Source organism: Sorex fumeus, unplaced genomic scaffold (assembly GCF_029834395.1).
Source record: "Sorex fumeus unplaced genomic scaffold, SorFum_2.1 ptg000006l, whole genome shotgun sequence".
Classification (NCBI taxonomy): Eukaryota; Metazoa; Chordata; class Mammalia; order Eulipotyphla; family Soricidae; genus Sorex; species Sorex fumeus.
Window position 1 is genome coordinate 50,412,268 of NW_026606063.1, and position 17,051 is coordinate 50,429,318.

At 43.2% G+C, this 17,051-nt stretch overlaps 1 protein-coding gene across 4 annotated transcripts in view; it reads left to right on the top strand.

The window, feature by feature from the left end:
- Nucleotides 1–17,051, top strand: part of BCL11A (BCL11 transcription factor A) — a 99,969-nt gene that overhangs the window by 71,721 nt on the left and 11,197 nt on the right. For all 4 annotated transcript variants that reach the window (XM_056128892.1, XM_056128898.1, XM_056128895.1 and 1 more), the window contains one exon: nt 13,188–13,289. In XM_056128892.1, coding sequence (XP_055984867.1) covers nt 13,188–13,289 — 102 coding nt within the window. The remainder of the gene's footprint in view (nt 1–13,187; nt 13,290–17,051) is intronic.

Here is a 17,051-nt window from a genome sequence, read left to right on the forward strand (position 1 = left end):
GTGGGAGAGAAATGTAGGGGGTGGAACAACAACAACAAAATCACATCCCATTGAAATGGAGCAGAATTACTGCCTGCTGTTGTCACGCTTGGCTAGGAGTAGGTAGAGGCCCTGGACCCATTGTCCACTCTTTCCCTTACCAGCTCAGGACCCTCATCTTGCCTGATTTTCCCTGCTAGACTTTCAGCTCAAAGCATGGACAATCTAGGATTGGGATGACCTGGGTCAGCTGATCACTCTTGCCTGAGTGGGGGGAGATAAGTTGCTCTGCCCCTTGAAAGCATGTTACAGGCTTGTGGTGGGTGAGGTGCACCATGATAAAACCACAAAGCAGAGGTGTGAAGGGTCTGGTTTCTCTCTTGGGGGACTGAGAAGCCCTGGGTTATAATGCTTTTAACTTTTCTGTCCCAGTTTTGTTTTCAAGGTGTATGTGCTTCTCTCTTCATAGCCCTCCTCCTACAGCATATCCTTAGCAAAGTTGGGGGCCTGGGCTTGTGCACAGGCTCTGGCTTGGAAGGAACTCTTTGCCAGGGTTCCCTCGAAGCCGGGGTCCTTGCCAGGCATTCAACTGGGAAGCCACAGTGAGCACAGGAAGACTTCGCATCCTTTGCTGGGCTTCTGGGCCCAGCTGAGGTCTCGTCCAGCCTGCTGGTGAGAGGTGGGTGTGGCAGGGGTCTCCCTGCAAGGAGGACAGACAGCTTGATGAATCAGCTTTAGCGAACCTCCATAGTCCGTGTCCCAGCCTTGTTTAAGCTCCTGAAGTGGAGCAAAACTATGGGTTCGAAGTAGTTCCACATGAAGGAAAGAATTTCGTGCTGCTTTTTTCCTCTGGGAGCAGAAAGACAGAGGTGAGGGGGATGGAGGGAATGAAAAAGTGTGGGAGATTGTTAAAAACAAAACAGGAGATACAGAGTAGGTAATTGGGACTGGTTCATCAGAAGACTAAAGGTAAAAGGATATCTCTTATATCTCTTCTAAGTGTGCAATTACACACATTTGGAAAGTGAATGATTTACCTGATCATCCGTAACAACCATTGAGTAAATATACAATTACAGGTTGCCACAATTGTACAGTGAACCAATGGGCCCAGCCATTTTCAAGGGACACTCATCATCTCCCCGGTCAAGTCTGCCCCCGAGGCTTCTTGGTTAGTGAAACATTTACAGAAGGGACACTTGAGCCTGCAGGAAGAGAAGGTTGCCAGGTACCTGCTAGCTGGCTTCATGGCAGGTCCTTCTATCCAGTTGCTTAGGACAAGGAGAGGGCCACTCTCCAGGACCTCCTTTCCTTGACCCATGGTGTTGGGCTGGGCAGTGAGGGGTGGATATCACAGTCTTAGTTCTCAGAAGGATTTAGTTGGGAAATTTTCATCCACCATTAGTGGGAGACCCAGCTTTGCAAGAAATTACTCCAGGTCCCTGTATTCATTAACCTTAGAGACATAGAGTATAGAGGGTGTCCCTCCATCCTCTAAACAGGGACTGTCCCCAGCCCCCTGACCTGAAGGGCAGCCGTCAGCTTATAGGGGCCTCTTCCCGGGAAAGTCCGCAGCCTGCTCCACCCAGAGAAGCCAGCCAGCCAAGAGCCGCAGGTCATAAATGCAAAGTATGGTTTAACAAAAGCAGCTTTTGAGTGAGAAAGCAGAGTGGAGTTGTCCCAACCTGTCAACTTCAGATTTCTTTCCTCCTCCCCATAAATCAAAAAACGGTTGGTGGAAGGGAGGGACAGAAGCGTTTCATTTTCAGATTTTGTAAGAAAATCAAATCAAATCAAAAGAACTTGTCCCACGCTGATACCTTACATGCCAGGTTTGAGCCTGAGGCAAATTTTTGCGGCCATGTAATAAGCCTCTTTAAAATGGTGACAGACCCTTGACTCTTTGCCTTGAATTACATTGATAAAAGACATTTTATTGCGTTAGAGCCGGGGCAGGAGTACAGGACGGTTCTTGCCTGGTCGGCCTCTTTGAAACCGTGTCAGTCCTGCTGTCCACACTCCCCACCGCCTGACAGAGTTGGAGCCGGGTGGCTGTGGAGATCTGTGGGCTGGTGACAGAGGGAGCTTTCTACCCAGCAGTTGAAAGTTGAGACTCTGGAAGCAAAAGGATTTCCACCTGAGTGGCTTGTTAGGGAGAGTGGAGTGTCTCCAGTCCCCAGGACGCAGGAGGAGGCCTGATACCAGTGCCCAGGTCAGCCTCCCTGTATAGAAAATGTGGAAATAGAATGCTGCCCCTCCTCCCCCAGATTTTAGTTGGAGGGAGACTGAGGGATTAAGAATAGAAACCAAACCAAACACACACACACAGACCCATTCCCCTCACCCTCTCTAAATCTACCACAAAAACCATCACACCACACACATACCATACCACTCACACACACACACACACACACACACACACACACATACACACAATCCACCACACACACACACACACACTGGTTAGAGAAATAGTATAGTGGGTAGATATCCTGCCTTGCATGCAGTCAACCCATAATTGATCCCTGGTACCACATATGGTCCCCCTAGACCTGAGAACAGTCAGGAGTGATCCCTGAGCTTAGAGCCAGAAGTAAGCCCTGAGCACATGCAGATATGGCCCCCAGATAAAACAAAACAAACAAAAAACCCAAATGAAAACCATCCTGGATCTGCCACGGAGTGTGGGTCTCTTTACCCTCTTACTCCCCAGCTTCCTGCTGCTTATTTAGAAAGAAAAGGGGGTGTGAGCTCTTGGTCCAGAGAGCCTGATCTGCACAGATTAAGCTACCAAGTAGACCTAGAGAAATGGTAGGTAGAAAAAAGTTAAAAAGATGGTGCATTTTGGGTTTAAGGAGCTTGGCGAAATCTGATAACCTTGGGTCTCCCCATTCTCTTGAATCAACAAGTCATGTCCCTGTCCCCCAACACCTGGCAGGCTCAACCCTGTAACTGGATTGAGACCACTCACATGATAGCGGATTATGCACATGAGTATTTCTTTTTCACTCAGGAAATTCTTTCCAGGTTGGTCAGTGGTATAAATGAAGGATTAAAGATAGGTTAAAACACCAGGAAAGTCAGGAGGAAGCCAAGAACACAGGCCTCAGATACATAGGTTTTGTCTGCTGAGCCTTTGTTCTGTGAGATCTTTCTGAGAGGTTTGCAGTGAGCCTGCAGGAGGGAAGTGCTGAGGGACTGAGGAGACAGAAGCACAGGTCGGAGGAGCTGATGGGCGGGCAGAGGCCTGTTTCTGAGGGAAGGACTTGCCGCCCTGGGACACGGCCTGGCCTCACAGCACCAGAGCCCTCCTCTATTCAATCTCACCTCCGGCAAGAGGGCAACCTAGTTTTATTCCTGAAGAAATGTCAGAGCCTGACCTGCTAGACCATTTTTTCTTAGCCTGTAGAACTTTGAAGACTTAAATTAGTTCTTACAATTTCTGAGCAGTTCTGTACTAGCTGTAGGATATAATAAGTTTTAGTTCTGGAGAATGGCCAGTTCCGGTTCTAAGAGTCTCTTGGCTGGAGCAGTCACTGAGTCTTAGGTCCAGAGTGGGTACCTTTTCCATTCCTGGCACACTGGGCAGTCCAACGGCTGCCTGTGGGTAGCTATAAGACTCAGGTATGTGGCTCATATTCTGCTTTGTCCCCCTTGAGGACTTCTGAGATTCTGGTTGTAATTAGGGGCAAAGCTTGGTTCCTAAGCAGTTTGTCGGGATTTTGACTGCCAGCCTTGACCTCGCTACGTACGTGGGGATTCTTCTGGATCTTACATCCCTCATTGGGGAGATGATGGTAAGACCTTCCCTCATTCCAGAGAGTTTTGTGGTGAGAGAAGAGTTGGGAGAACACTTTGAGAGGAAGGTAAATCACTCATAAGTTTCAGGATGTACTTCCTTAAGAAGGTTGAACTTGAAGCTTTGGCAGAGCCTGACAGGGGCTGCCCATTCTTATTGACCCATTTGCCCTTGCAAGTTTGCCTAGGCCAGTCATGGTAGGAGAGATCAGAAAAGTCACTACCCTGCAGGGCAGTAGTTCTGTCTGGGCCTGATCACATGTACAAGCTTCACTGCTCCTGTCTTCTTTCTCCAGCACCTTCATCACCCCACCCTGCCAACTTCTCTTCCTCCAGGTCCAAGAACACTTGGAAACATCAAGGTTTATCTTTCTTCTGTGAAACTTGGTTTTCTGAAGTGTCTTCTGGCTTTTTTTTTTTTTTTTTTTTTTTTTGGTGACTGATGAAAGTGTTTATGGAGACCCATAGATGACATTTGTTGTGACTTGACACAGAGAACAAGGCTCAGGATGGCCTTTTCAGAGTAATGTGGGAGGTTCATGTCCTGCTGTTTGGATGTCAAGTCTATCTCTGCCCTGGCTAGTATTAGTATTAGAACAAAATGTTTGCTAAGCAACGACCAGTCTCCTTGGATCTGCCCTCAGTTCCAGTGCTATTTTCTCCCAGTGGAAAACGCTCTCTCCACCTTCCTCGGGCATCAATTCAGAGGATCTCAAATGTAGGTTTCAAGGCTTTCCAGGTGTCTCATTCCATGATTTTCCATCCTGTGCTTCACTTCTTGGGTTGGGTTGGGAGGCGCTAGTGTTGTCTGCAGCTGCACACCCAGGTGAGGCTGGACAAACCTGGTGGAAGAAACACATTCAAGGCTGCATCTTGGGTTGTTCATCCCTTCTTGCCCCCATGAAGGTATTTTTCATTTGAACCCCACCTTTTGAGATCCCTATACACGGAACATCTCATCAATGGAAACTGATAAATTAGAGGGTGATTCTTCACATTACTCAAAGATTGTTAACTTTTCAAAAGGTTTCACCACAGGGTTCCTTTAAATAGTGAGCTCCCCCACTGAATTTAAAGTGTTTGTTTACAGATCATTAACTACTTGACTGAGAGGTTGGGGTTGGGATGGGGGTTGGGGGAGAAGAGAAGAAGCACTTAAAAGGTAAAATGTTAGAAGTCCTGCCAATTTTCAATGAACCTGGAAGGGTGACGAAACATCTCTGAAATGATGTCGGTGAGCCAACATAATTCGTTTTACAGAAATTCTTTTTACACAAGGCTTTCCAGGAACCTTTCAAGTGGGTGAAGGGCAGGACCACTGCGTGCAGGGACCTTGCTGCCCCAGTGTGAAGGGGCTGGGAGAGAACTGTCCCTTTTCTGAGAGCCTTGTGGGTGCCCTCATGGGCAGTGGAGCCAGGCTCTGGCCTGAGGCCCAGCTTTGCCACTGGCCTTCTGGCATGAGCTGTGGAGACCTTTTCCCCTGACATTTAGCTTTGCGTTTGTGTGAAGTTTCTTCCTGGTTCTCTTTGACCTTCAGTCTCTTTGTTTCTGAACTCACCTAGAGTTCCTCCTTGAAGCTCAGACAGTTGTGATTTTGCAAGACTGTGCCCAGGAGAAAGGAATTCACCACTAGGTCTCTCCTTGGTGTGGGAGAATTAGCTTGGTGGCCCATCCTGGCAAGGTCACAAAGGACATAGGCTTATTGGGACTGGCCCTACAGTGGTCCATAGATAGGACCTCAGAACTAGGTCTGGTGTCAAGAAGACTCAAATTGGCATGGTCAATAGGAGAACAAAGTAATCTATCTAACTCAGTCTTCTCTGTTTAAAGTCAGAAAACATAGTTCCCTAGAGGAAGAACTTACTCTAGTGGGTAAGTAGAGTGGCAGAGTTGGAACTGAGAACTTACATTCCTTTGTTCCAACACTATTTCCAATGGAATGAGTTGCTGGTGTCCTAAAGGAAGAAAAGGCTATGGGGTGAGGTTCACTGGAATTCATGAAATACAGTGGGGAAGGGCATCCTTAAAATTACTCCTATAAATATCCCCAAAGAACCAGATAGAGACAGACTCGTGAGCACATAATATTTATCCCCCAACAAATTCCTCACATAATCTCAAATAAGAGATCAGGGTACTAATAGACTTACCCCACCCATGATTTTGAAGAGAAGAAAGAAGGGAAATTTGGAGGGAAGGTGAGGTCGATGATAGAAGAGACAAAGCAGTGTAGGCAAATCTCCACACTTCTCACCAGTCGTTTGTCGAAAATGTGTCAGCAAGTACAAGCCCATCTTCAGCTGGTAATGAAACATCTGAATTAGATTATTGACGCCAGGGAGGCAGTATTGCAGAAAAGAACATGTCTATCAGCACTCATCTGTGTGGCTCAGAGGAACGAAACAGTGAGTTCTGTCTTAGCAGACCACCCACCATTCATGGGGGTGGGGGAATCAACTTGGGGGAAAGCATAGCAATTGCCTACAGATGATGCCCCTTATTTTAATAAAACATGATTCTGAAAAAGATGGACTTGAGAAAGCTGAAAACTTTCCCTCAATCTTCATATGGTTTAGTTAGATGAGCTTCTCTTGTCCATCAAATGCATTGATGGAAAATATTCCCATTTAAATGTAACTACCTGTTTAGCTCCAATGGCTCAGTGTACACCTTGTGCTTTACTTTCTTAAAAGTGTCTGAAATGTGCCTAAGACTCAACTATCAGTAATTTTGTAAATCGTGGTTCTTTAATGAAAAAAATGAAAAAAATTGAGAAATCAAAAATAAATAAAAGTGCCTACAATGGGGGTAATTTCCCTTTCTTGGAATTCTTTAAGCCGTTTAGCTGTTCCTATCTCATGACTCACTTTCAGTGTCCCAGTGGAATGCTTTTTTGGGGGTAGATAGAGTGCTTTCAGTGCGGTGCAAGCTTCTCTACTAGCTGACGGTCTCCTGCAGACTTCTCTCTGGAGGTCTCCCTGTGCGCCCTCTGAGGCCAGCCTGCTGCTTTGGGCATTATAGGCAATCAGTGCATAGTAGCTGAATGAATGTACAAAAGAATGAATTCTTGGAACTTATTCTGGGTGTACATGTTTTGTATAGGGAGGTACACAGTTAAATAAAGGGGGGGAAAACTGTCTGAAGACAATTTATCTTTTATGCAGCTGCCCTTCCAGTCTCCTCCAGAAGTTCCACCATTCTAAGGCAAACGCTTAAAGCGTAATAAAAATTTATCTAATTCACGATCAAGTGAAAATACTTTGGGCCCAGAGCCAAAGAATATTATTGGAGTGAACTTTTTTCAACACCCTAAATTTAACCAGCTGGAATTCTTTTTTTAAGTACCATCCTATTCAACCTTTTGAAATGAAGGATTTGCCTTTTAGTGGGAAATCTGCATTTCAACACAAAGATGGAACACAATGTCTTTGGCTTAGTTATTCTTTAGAAAAGCAAGCTCTCTCCCTCTCTCTCTTTATTTTTGAATTTTGTGCTTTGCTTATGTTAAAGACACAGATTGCAGAAAATTTTGTTTAGGCCTGACAGATTGGTGGCTTTCATTTTTTGCATTTTATAGATGTCATCGTTTCTTCCCCTCAACATAGGACAAATGCCTAGAGTGAAAAACTCTTAAAAGGTGAAATTAGTGACGAGTTATTTAAATAATCTGGGTCTGAGAGGATATAATTACTTAAAGAAGACCTCACCTCCTGCCTCCATAACATACATTTTTGTTTGTTTTTGTACTGGGATCACACTGGGCTGTGTTCAGGACTTATTCCTGGCTATGTGCTCAGAGATCACTCCTGGAGGGCTCTGGGGACCATATGGGGTGCCAAGGATCAAACGTGGGTCAGCTGCATACAAGGCAAGTGCTCTACCCACTGTATTACCTCTATGGTCCCCACAATGCTCTTTTGGGCACCATGACTCAATCAAAACTTAGCTAGTTTAAAAAATTTGAAAAAAAATGCTTATATAAACTCTTATTTCTAGAACAAAAGTGAATGTGATTTGATAACATCAGAATGCCAGTTAATAAATTTGTTAACAATGATAAGGTTGGCACGTTTTCAGTTCAGATGGACAGAGCTCAATCACAGGCCCAGATAATATTTACTCTTACTTCTGTAAGTCACAGAATCTAAGAGAAGAGCTGGTATCTGTCATAAACAGAGGGTCAAAAGCTAGGCTATTGAGTGGATTTACTTTCCTGTTAGATCAAAAAACCTCTAGCTCAGACTGGCCGCAATGTTATTTTTGTGATTTGGATCCAGTAATACTGATAGACTAAAATTGATTTGTTCAGGGAACTTTACAAATTTCAGGGATGCATTTTAGAAGATATTTTAGATAGTTTAGAAGATAACTGCTCACTAGGTGGGTAGAAGGCCCTTGAGATTCTTACTTGGAAGAATCTTTATGTTGCTTGGAAGTATCTTTATTTTGCCTTGTCACCACTAGAGACACTTTTCCATCATAGTGGGTTGTCCTCCTGCCATCCTGCCTTTTCGTGAAGGCCTGGGGTGAAAAGCAACTACATGGTTTCACAAGATAGCCATTCCAGGTAGGGATGTCTTTACTTTTATGTCCTTTTGTTTTTGTTTTTGCAGTACCAGGACTTGAACTCCAGGCCTAGTGCATGCTAGTCATGTACTCTACCACTTAAAGCCTTCTCCTTACCCACTTGTATCTTGTTTTGTTTAAAAACAGGAGAGCGATCTAAAAAGCTAAGAAAATATGTATGCTTAATGAATGGTGAACATCTGTATATCACATACGCTAGAGAGGCCAGGGATTTTAAAAACTGATGAAAATTGTGCACTTGGGGCCAGAGCAATAGTACAGTGGGTAGGGTGTTTACCTTGCACACAGCTGACCCAGATTCAACCCCTGGTATCCCATATGGTCTCCTGAGTACCACCAGGAGTAATTCCTGAGTGCAGAGCCAGGAGTAACCTCTGAGCATAGCTGGGTGTGACCCAAAAAGAAAAAAAAATTGGGTACTCCAAGTGGTTGTGATATGAAGTATGTTAAGGTGATGCTGAGCTGTTTAGGCACTTTTTTTGGTCAGAGGTGGGGGTGGATGGTGCCACAGTCAACTGTGCTAAGGGATCACTCCTAGCAGTGCTGGGGGAACCATAGGAGGTACCTGGGATCAAAATCAGGTTAGGTCAGCTGTGTGCAAGGCAAGTGACCCACCTACTGTACTATCTCTCTGGTACCTGATCTGACATATTTCTAGATCAACAGTGATAACTTGGTGATCAGTGGGCAACAGTATATCCAGAAACAAATGGCATTGATCTGTTAGAGGAGTCTTTGGAATGTTCTGAGAAACTAAAACTTGACTTAATATTACGGATACCCTACAGGGCTTCTTAATTTCTGAATCAGAAATTCTTAACCAAGGAAATAGCTAGGAAAACTGGAACACATGCTTCCTATGCAGAAGTCTTGGTTTAACCCCTGACACTGCCTAGTCCCCTGAGCACCACAGGGAGCTATCCCAGACTACTGGGTCAGGAGGTGCTCCTGAGCACTGTGGATGTGTTCTCTCCCCAAAAGTTCTTAACCAACGTATGTATAAATACCAATAGAAAGTGATCAGAGTAGAACATGAAACCAGAAGCATTCCCAATTGACTGCAGGTTTTTAACAAAGACCCAAGAAGTATGATTCTTTATTCTTTATTCAGTCATAAGGATACTTTGCAATCTCATCATGCTTAAGATGAGGGTCCAATTGGGTTAAAACCTCTCACTAGAGGGGAGTACAAGGCATTTGACAAATGACTGGTTCAGAGAAGGACCACATTTCCCAGGCGAGAGCAGAGAGGGCATAGGGAGTGAGGTTGTGCATGTCACAGCTGATCCCTTAGACAGTGCAGCTTCCCTGCAAGCTAAGAGCACTCCATCTGCTCCACACATGCTGCTTAGGAACTGTCTGATACGAAAAGGTTCCCTGCCTGATGGAGAACCAATTTCCTGCCCTGGCCAATGAGATCTGCTAGAGACTCAAGTTCCAAGGAGGTGTCTTGAGGGATTCCCCAAGCTACCTCTGTTTTGAATTGTTCCATCCTAAAAATGGTGATTCTGAAACAGAAGGGAAAACTGCCAAAGGGTCTTGTCAAAGCTTCCAGTGCCCATGCCCTCATTCCCCAGATAGTACCAATGAATTAGATTATGTATCCGAATCATCTGGAGGACCTATTCAATAAATGTTTCTTATACTCCTTGTTTCTGATTTAGTAAATCATGGGTAGGAGTTACTGAGAGGTTGCATTTACAGCATCCCAGGTGATACTGGTGCTGATTTGGGTCAGTACTTGAAGACCCACCACTCAAAAAAGAGAGACCCCCAAGAAGGTCACCCATTTAAATCACCTGAGTCCATCCATCTCTCTATGGGAGGATGAAATTGAAGGTGAAGACTTTGAGACTCTCAACAAGACCAGCTCTTGTGCCCTCTCAGCCTGGAAGACTGAACTCCTGGCTGGCTTGACACTTAGAAGCATTAATTGTGAGACTTTACTCTGTCTAAACCGTGATGAAATAATTGAAAGCATCATAGCAAGAAGTTAAGCCCTAGGGAGGCTATTAACAATTTAGCATTTCCAGTTCCTGTGGGAATGTTGATTCTACTTACCACTGAGAATGTTGTGACCACGTTCAGTGGGAGAAGCAGCAGAATCAACCAGAGTTCCCAATAGACTTGATCCTGACACCCTTCGCTGAAGAAGGGAAATGTGAGTTTCTATCACAAAGACAATGTGCTCTTCCCACTCCTCACACCCCCAAGAAAAGAACTTGTTGGGCTCATGGGAATGAATTGTTTTTCTTCAGCTGGCTAATGCTGCAAGGAAGCAGAAGTAGAGGGTGAAATACTGGGACATGTCAAAAAACACAGGAAGCAGGTCAGGTGTGGTTTTACAATATGGAAACCAGTCAGTTTATTTGGACCTTCTGAACGGCCTATTTCATATCTTTGGACTGGAGCCTCCCCCACAAAAGCAATCACTAAAAATGTTTCTGTTAATAGGCCAGGAGAAAGAGAAAACCCTTCCATCCTGTTTCTCAGATAGTAAAGATAAGATGGCAACAGGGAGGAACTAGAGGAACATTGCATGGGTTGGGATAAAACTTCTGTTCACAGTGTGGTCAGCAGTCAATATTATCATGAGTCACTTGTTTCATTGCCTAAGGTGTCCATTTCCCTGTCTGTCCAATGATAGCATAGATGTGATAATCTCTAAAGATTTTTGAATCTTTAGAGATTCAAAAAAAAAAAAACCCAAACCAAACAACCCCAAAGCAACCCATAGATACAACTAAATCATGATGCCAGACACACAGATAGTGGCCTAGAAAAATCAAACTTGGCTTTGCCATGTGGCCAGCAGTGGGAAAACCCTTTCGTATTTGTTGGCAGCTCTGCCATCAGAGATCCATGCCAGTGGCCAGGGCTGGATTCTGTTAGCAGTCTTGTCCCTTTGCTGGATGCCTATTATGGGGGTTTCTTCTTAGAGCTAAGTGGCAAGGAATTTAAAATCAGACTCACCATGTGTAAGGGTGCAAGAACCTTGTTTTTATGCTGGGGTCACAGAGGTACCTGGTTGTGTGGCTCTCCTGAGAAAATGATTTCAGTCTTGGCAACAAACACACTTATTAAAGAGCAGAGGCAAAAGGACAAGTGCAAAAATGGAATTGCAGACTTCTTGTTAAAAAGACACGACTGAATCTGTAGTTAATTTTACCTTCTACTTTCACAACATTTAGCATAAACAGTCAAATGGAGATATACTTCCTTTTTTTAAGTTTTCCCACATTTGTTAATTCACTCTGTTTCAGGGATAGGAGCTTAGGTCACATCTCATGGTGCTCAGGGGCTACTCCTGGGTCTGTGCTTGGGGGTTCATGTGGTACCAAGGGTCGAAACTGTACTATTCTGTAGCCCACATTAATTTACTTTTTTATTTTGATTTTGTGTTGGGTCAGAAAGGAGGAAATGTCTTTAGGGGTTCTCAGACTAGTTGGATCCTCAGAAGAAGTTTCTGTGCAGGCTTGGTATTAATAAATCACTGCTGTCTGCTTGCAGCTCTCCTAAACATTGTGCCATTGTTGCCCACCAGGCAACTATGCAAAGAAACCTTGTATCTGTTGACCATCCTGGAAGTTGTTGGCAATGGAATCTAGAGAACAGGGTGCATTTTACACTTGAGACCTGCTATCCTAGAGTATAACAACACTTTTCAATGTTCTTAATATTAAGATAATAGAAAACACTCTGTTTACTCACCATCAAAGTCTGTTTTTCTTCTCTCCCTCCTCCAATCATCACAAGCTCTGGGTCTCAAGTACTAACCCAGCCTCTTCTGCACCATCCATCTGCCCTGCACTGTCTCAGGGTTGACCTCTGCATGCTTGGTTAGCTCAACACGGACTTGGAAAAGCTAGGAACTTACCACAGAAACCATATAATCCCCATATTGCACAAACCAAGTATTTCCTTTCTCATAAAAAATCTTGGTGTTAGAAATGCTTGATTTACTGCTAGATTTATGTTTATTAGAGTGAGAAGTCTTCTTTATTTTCCTTACCAGAGTGTTTCAAAGTGCAATAGAATGAAGAAGGTGGGACACATTTTCTTGGGTCCTGTTATGGTCGAAATGTGGATTTTTTTCTGTAAGATTCTCATAGGAGGATTTCTCACCCTCAAGGTGGGGTTTGGATTAATGATACTTTAACTCCAAAAATTTAGTCTTCACTCTTCACAGCTCTAAGCAGCCCTTTGTATGTGGGATCTTCTGTTGGTAGAATTCTAGAATGTAGCCAAGTAAAGGCCAGAAATGCCAAATGTTTCCCTGACATTGGATGTGTGGGAAGAAGGGAACAGTGGGATGGGAAAGGTAGAGTGGGGCTCACTGTTCTAGAAGAAATGGTTCATAAATCTATTCGCTTCCTATTAGCATGTTGTTTGTTGCTTAATCTTGCCTATTAAGTAAAATAAACGTATGCACGTAAACCAGCCTTTCAGATAAATTCACCCACTTTCCCAGCCAATTCGGAATATTACTCATTTTTCTTGTGCTATTTATGCATCCATTTTTATAAGAGAACAATAAAACAATAAATAAACAAGCAATGAACAAACCAAAGACACTCCCCTGATGCCTGAAACAAGTCTTTTCCCTTTTGTCAGAAAAAAACAAATTAAAAAAAAAATCCTGAAACTGTGGGAAAGAACTCACCACTGTACTTTTGATATAGGCCTTGGGCCTGTTAACTATCTGCAAGGCTGTTGTAATGATGTTAATCTATTTTAATGGAATTGAAATGTGATATCCTGTGGTTTACTGATGCACATTGTTTATAGCTCTAGTGCTTGATTTTGGGTTTCTTTCACAGATAAACTTCTGCACTGGAGGGGTCTCTCTTCCCCTCGTTCTGCACATGGAGCTCTAATCCCCACGCCCGGGATGAGTGCAGAATATGCCCCGCAGGGTATTTGTAAGTTGAGCATTATTTCTTCTACAAATGTTCATGTGTGTATATAGAGATGAGAGTTTCCGGAATTTGCCCTTACTTTTTAATAAGGGAGTTACTTCTAAAATAGACTGGCATCTGCATATGTAATATTCCATTACTCACTTGGCATCCACTCTTCAATCCTCAGCCCCCAGTGACTTTTTCCCTCCCCCCCTTTTCCCTTTCCTCACTGAAGGCAGGGAGCTGACAGCAGATGTCCCTGTGGGTCTCCTCCCCAGGGTCTTGTATGGCTCCACCACTGGCGACCACATTGGTCTGAGCTTCCAGGTCCTATTTTATTGCTTGACGTTCACTTCCACAGCCTAATTTAGGACTTTGAATAGAATCCATGGCACATTTCTGCTCAGATCATGGCCTATTAGCAGAGGCCAGAACCAAAAGGAGTAAGTTTAATTACTCCAGAGTTATTCTTCATGCATATTTTATGTGAATTTACATGTATATCAAAACATGGCATATTTTGGTGTGGATATATATAAATAAGCTATTTTATATGTATCTAACTTGCTTTGCACCTAGATTTAGGGAAAAATGAATAGTTCTTTTGGTTACCACACCACCACCATCACTACCATCCAACTTCTATGATGAGGAGCTTTGTATGAAATTTAAATTTGTATGTTTATAAAAATGTTTTTGAAAGATACTGATTAAGAAGGTAATGCAGTTTGCTTCTCCAGGTAGGAATAAATGGTATGAGCCATCCACAGCTAAAAACTGGAGAAGGAAAGAGGGTTGATTCCACCTTAAACACATATATACACACATATGCACACACACACACAATCACACACACACACACACACACACACACAGAACATCTGCGCCTAAGCCTGGGTTAGGTCACAGATTGCAGAGAGTTCTGGGGTCTGGGCTATGATTTCAAATCTCTTCCTTCTTACTGAGTGGGGAGAGCTCTCCTCATTTTGATGGGTGTGCCTGAGGCCCATGTTTGGCTGATAGTGCAGGGAAAGGATTCTAGTAGGACATTAGAGGGAGGAGCAGTTGACAGACTGAGCTGCTGGCCTGGGAAACAGTGTAGTTATATCTCTGCTGTCCCAGGGAGTTTGACTGGAAGGAAAGGACACCAGACCTTGAAGTGGGGATCCCTGTCATCTTCCCCACCTCAAAGAAAGGGAGAATCCATAGTTTTCAGGTGCCCATGCTAACAGGACTAGTTTAGGAGTGAGCAGAATGAGGTATGTGGAAAGGAGTTGTAGTGTTCCAGAAAACTCTCAGGCAAAAAAAACCCCTGAAGCTCAGAGAAATGAAGTGTCTGTCCCAGAGTCACACGCTAATAGTAGCTAGAACCTAGTTAAGACCTCCTTGTTCTTCAAAATTTTGAGGTCACTTGAGAATTTAGTCATGTGACCAATTAGAAGGAGGGGGGTCATTCCTTCCCATACAATAAAATAAAATAAAATAAAACAAATGCTGGTGGGGAAGCTAATAGCTGATTTTTTTTAACTGCTTTGATGCCGTAAGTACCCATACTTGGGGCCAGGTCTCAGTTTATTGCTCTAAATCAAAGCAATCCCTGTGAATGCCCAATGAGGCTCTCAAATTGAGAAGTTGATTTTCATCAGAGTAAATGAAGAATATTATTATATTTTACACGTCAATAAATCAATGTAGCCCTAATTTTGCCACGCAGGAAATCAATTCTGGTCTTTCTAAACCATCAAAGATGTTATGAACAAAGTAATTTCACAAATTATGGCAAGTAACACATTTATTGATGACTGCAGTTTAGGAATTTAGAATCTGTGAGCTCTGTAATATAATATGGTACACTGGCATGAGCTGAGTGAAATACAGATTATATGGTGAAACTGTAATGCATCATTTGCTATTAGTGGACTGGTAATAATTACCAGTTTCAAAGCAGCTCTTTCCATGTAATCTTTAGTCTAAATCGTAACAGCCCTTCTCATTGACATTATGATTACACTAGCTGCCCTCATGATCTAGACTATCTAGTTGATGGGAATACTAAAATGTGATAGTGGAAACTGTATGTTGTATGCTCATTATAAGATAAAATGCCATTTTCCCTGACCTGATGTACGAGAGGGGAAGGAGACAGCAGAGTGTTAACATATTACACAATCACACAACTAGCTCTGCAAACAAAATATGTGCATGCTCCGGACAGCAAAATAAAAAGCGTTTTTCTAATTTAAGTCTTTGGGAATGAAGACAAGAGGAGAGCCTTGACTGAAAGCTGTAGATTTGAGAATCGATCAGTGGTCTCCTCCATAGTGCCTGCAAAGGCCACATCACTAATAATGCATCCAGACCAGGGTTTCAATACAATAGTAAATGGTAAAATATGATTTAAGGCATTTGGAGTGCTGAAAGTGTTAAAAGCTTGCTTCAACTGACAAATCTCTTTTTTACTTGCCTGCTTCAGATTGTCAGTCTAAATATATGATAAAATCACAGAGTCTTAGAAGGGGAGAGGAGAAATCCAGAGAGGGTCAACCAGAATGGGAACCAGATCGCTTTTCCCCTTCCTATTTAGCACCCAAGTCATTGTTCAACAACAACAAAACATTTATGAAAATACACTCAATGATGCTTTTTATTTCCCTTTGAAGACAGGAGGCAAACAAAAATAGGAAGATAATGTGAGACTAATGTCAGCATTTTCTTTCAAAATCATTCTGCCTTTCTCCCCCCCTCCCCGACCCCCCCCCCCACACACACACACATATTAGGCAAATGCTTGAAACCTAATTTTGGTATCTTATCGTCTAATCTTGTTAAAGAGATTTACCCATGAGTGAGATTATAAAAGCATTGTAAAGTAAATTACAAGGCCAGGGCAGGGAGTCCGTTATGCAGACCAGTACCTAAATGAGGCTGGCAGGTTTTGGAATAAGAATATTTGGGACTCCTGAGAAGATCAGATCATGCCAGCTTTTTGTTTCTGACTTTCTAAATGGAGGAATCACAGCTGATTAATTCTTCCTTCTCCCATTTTAGCTTCATGATTATTTTTAAAATATTCTTTTAAAAAAAGTTACTGACAAACAGGAGTGAAGTCTTAAGGACTCCCCTGGCCTCTCTTTTAAAAGATGGGTTAAAGTTTATTAGTTCACATTTGTATTTTATACAGCCATTTTTGGAATCCCTGGGAAGTTATCCGTTTTTCTCATCCTTATCCATTGGCTACCAACATCTGCACATTTTTTAATACCACAGTTGCCTGGTAAACTGTTCAGTTGGTCTTGGGGTATATATGTTTTTTAATTTAGCTATCTCCCAAAATGAATGATTGTGAAGTCAAGCTGGCCCCTCTTTGCCAAAGTGGCATTTACCACTCTCGATTCTTTTCAGCGAGAGAAATAATATGACTTAAGCAGGGCCCTTCTCCAGACTGCTTGGCTACTGGCCAAAGAGTTGACTAGCTGAACTGTATCTTTCTGTTTCTTTCTCAACTGGAGCTGAGGCTCAGACGAGGGCGCAGGATGTTGTATAATTTGGTTCACCGTTGTTAGCCTCTCAAAATAATGAGGAGGAGGAGAGTGTAGCATTTCTCAGCCTGCTGCCCGTCATGGTGCTGGCGGCTTTAACTGTTCTTAAACGAGGATGCAGAGTCTGCTGAAGTTGGCAGCAGTCACTCTTCCTGACTTCTCCAGACTTGCACTTGTAGACTGGAGAAAGGACTCCAAAAGCCTTGGTGAAGCCTCATTGGCTAAATCCGAATCAAGCTTCCCT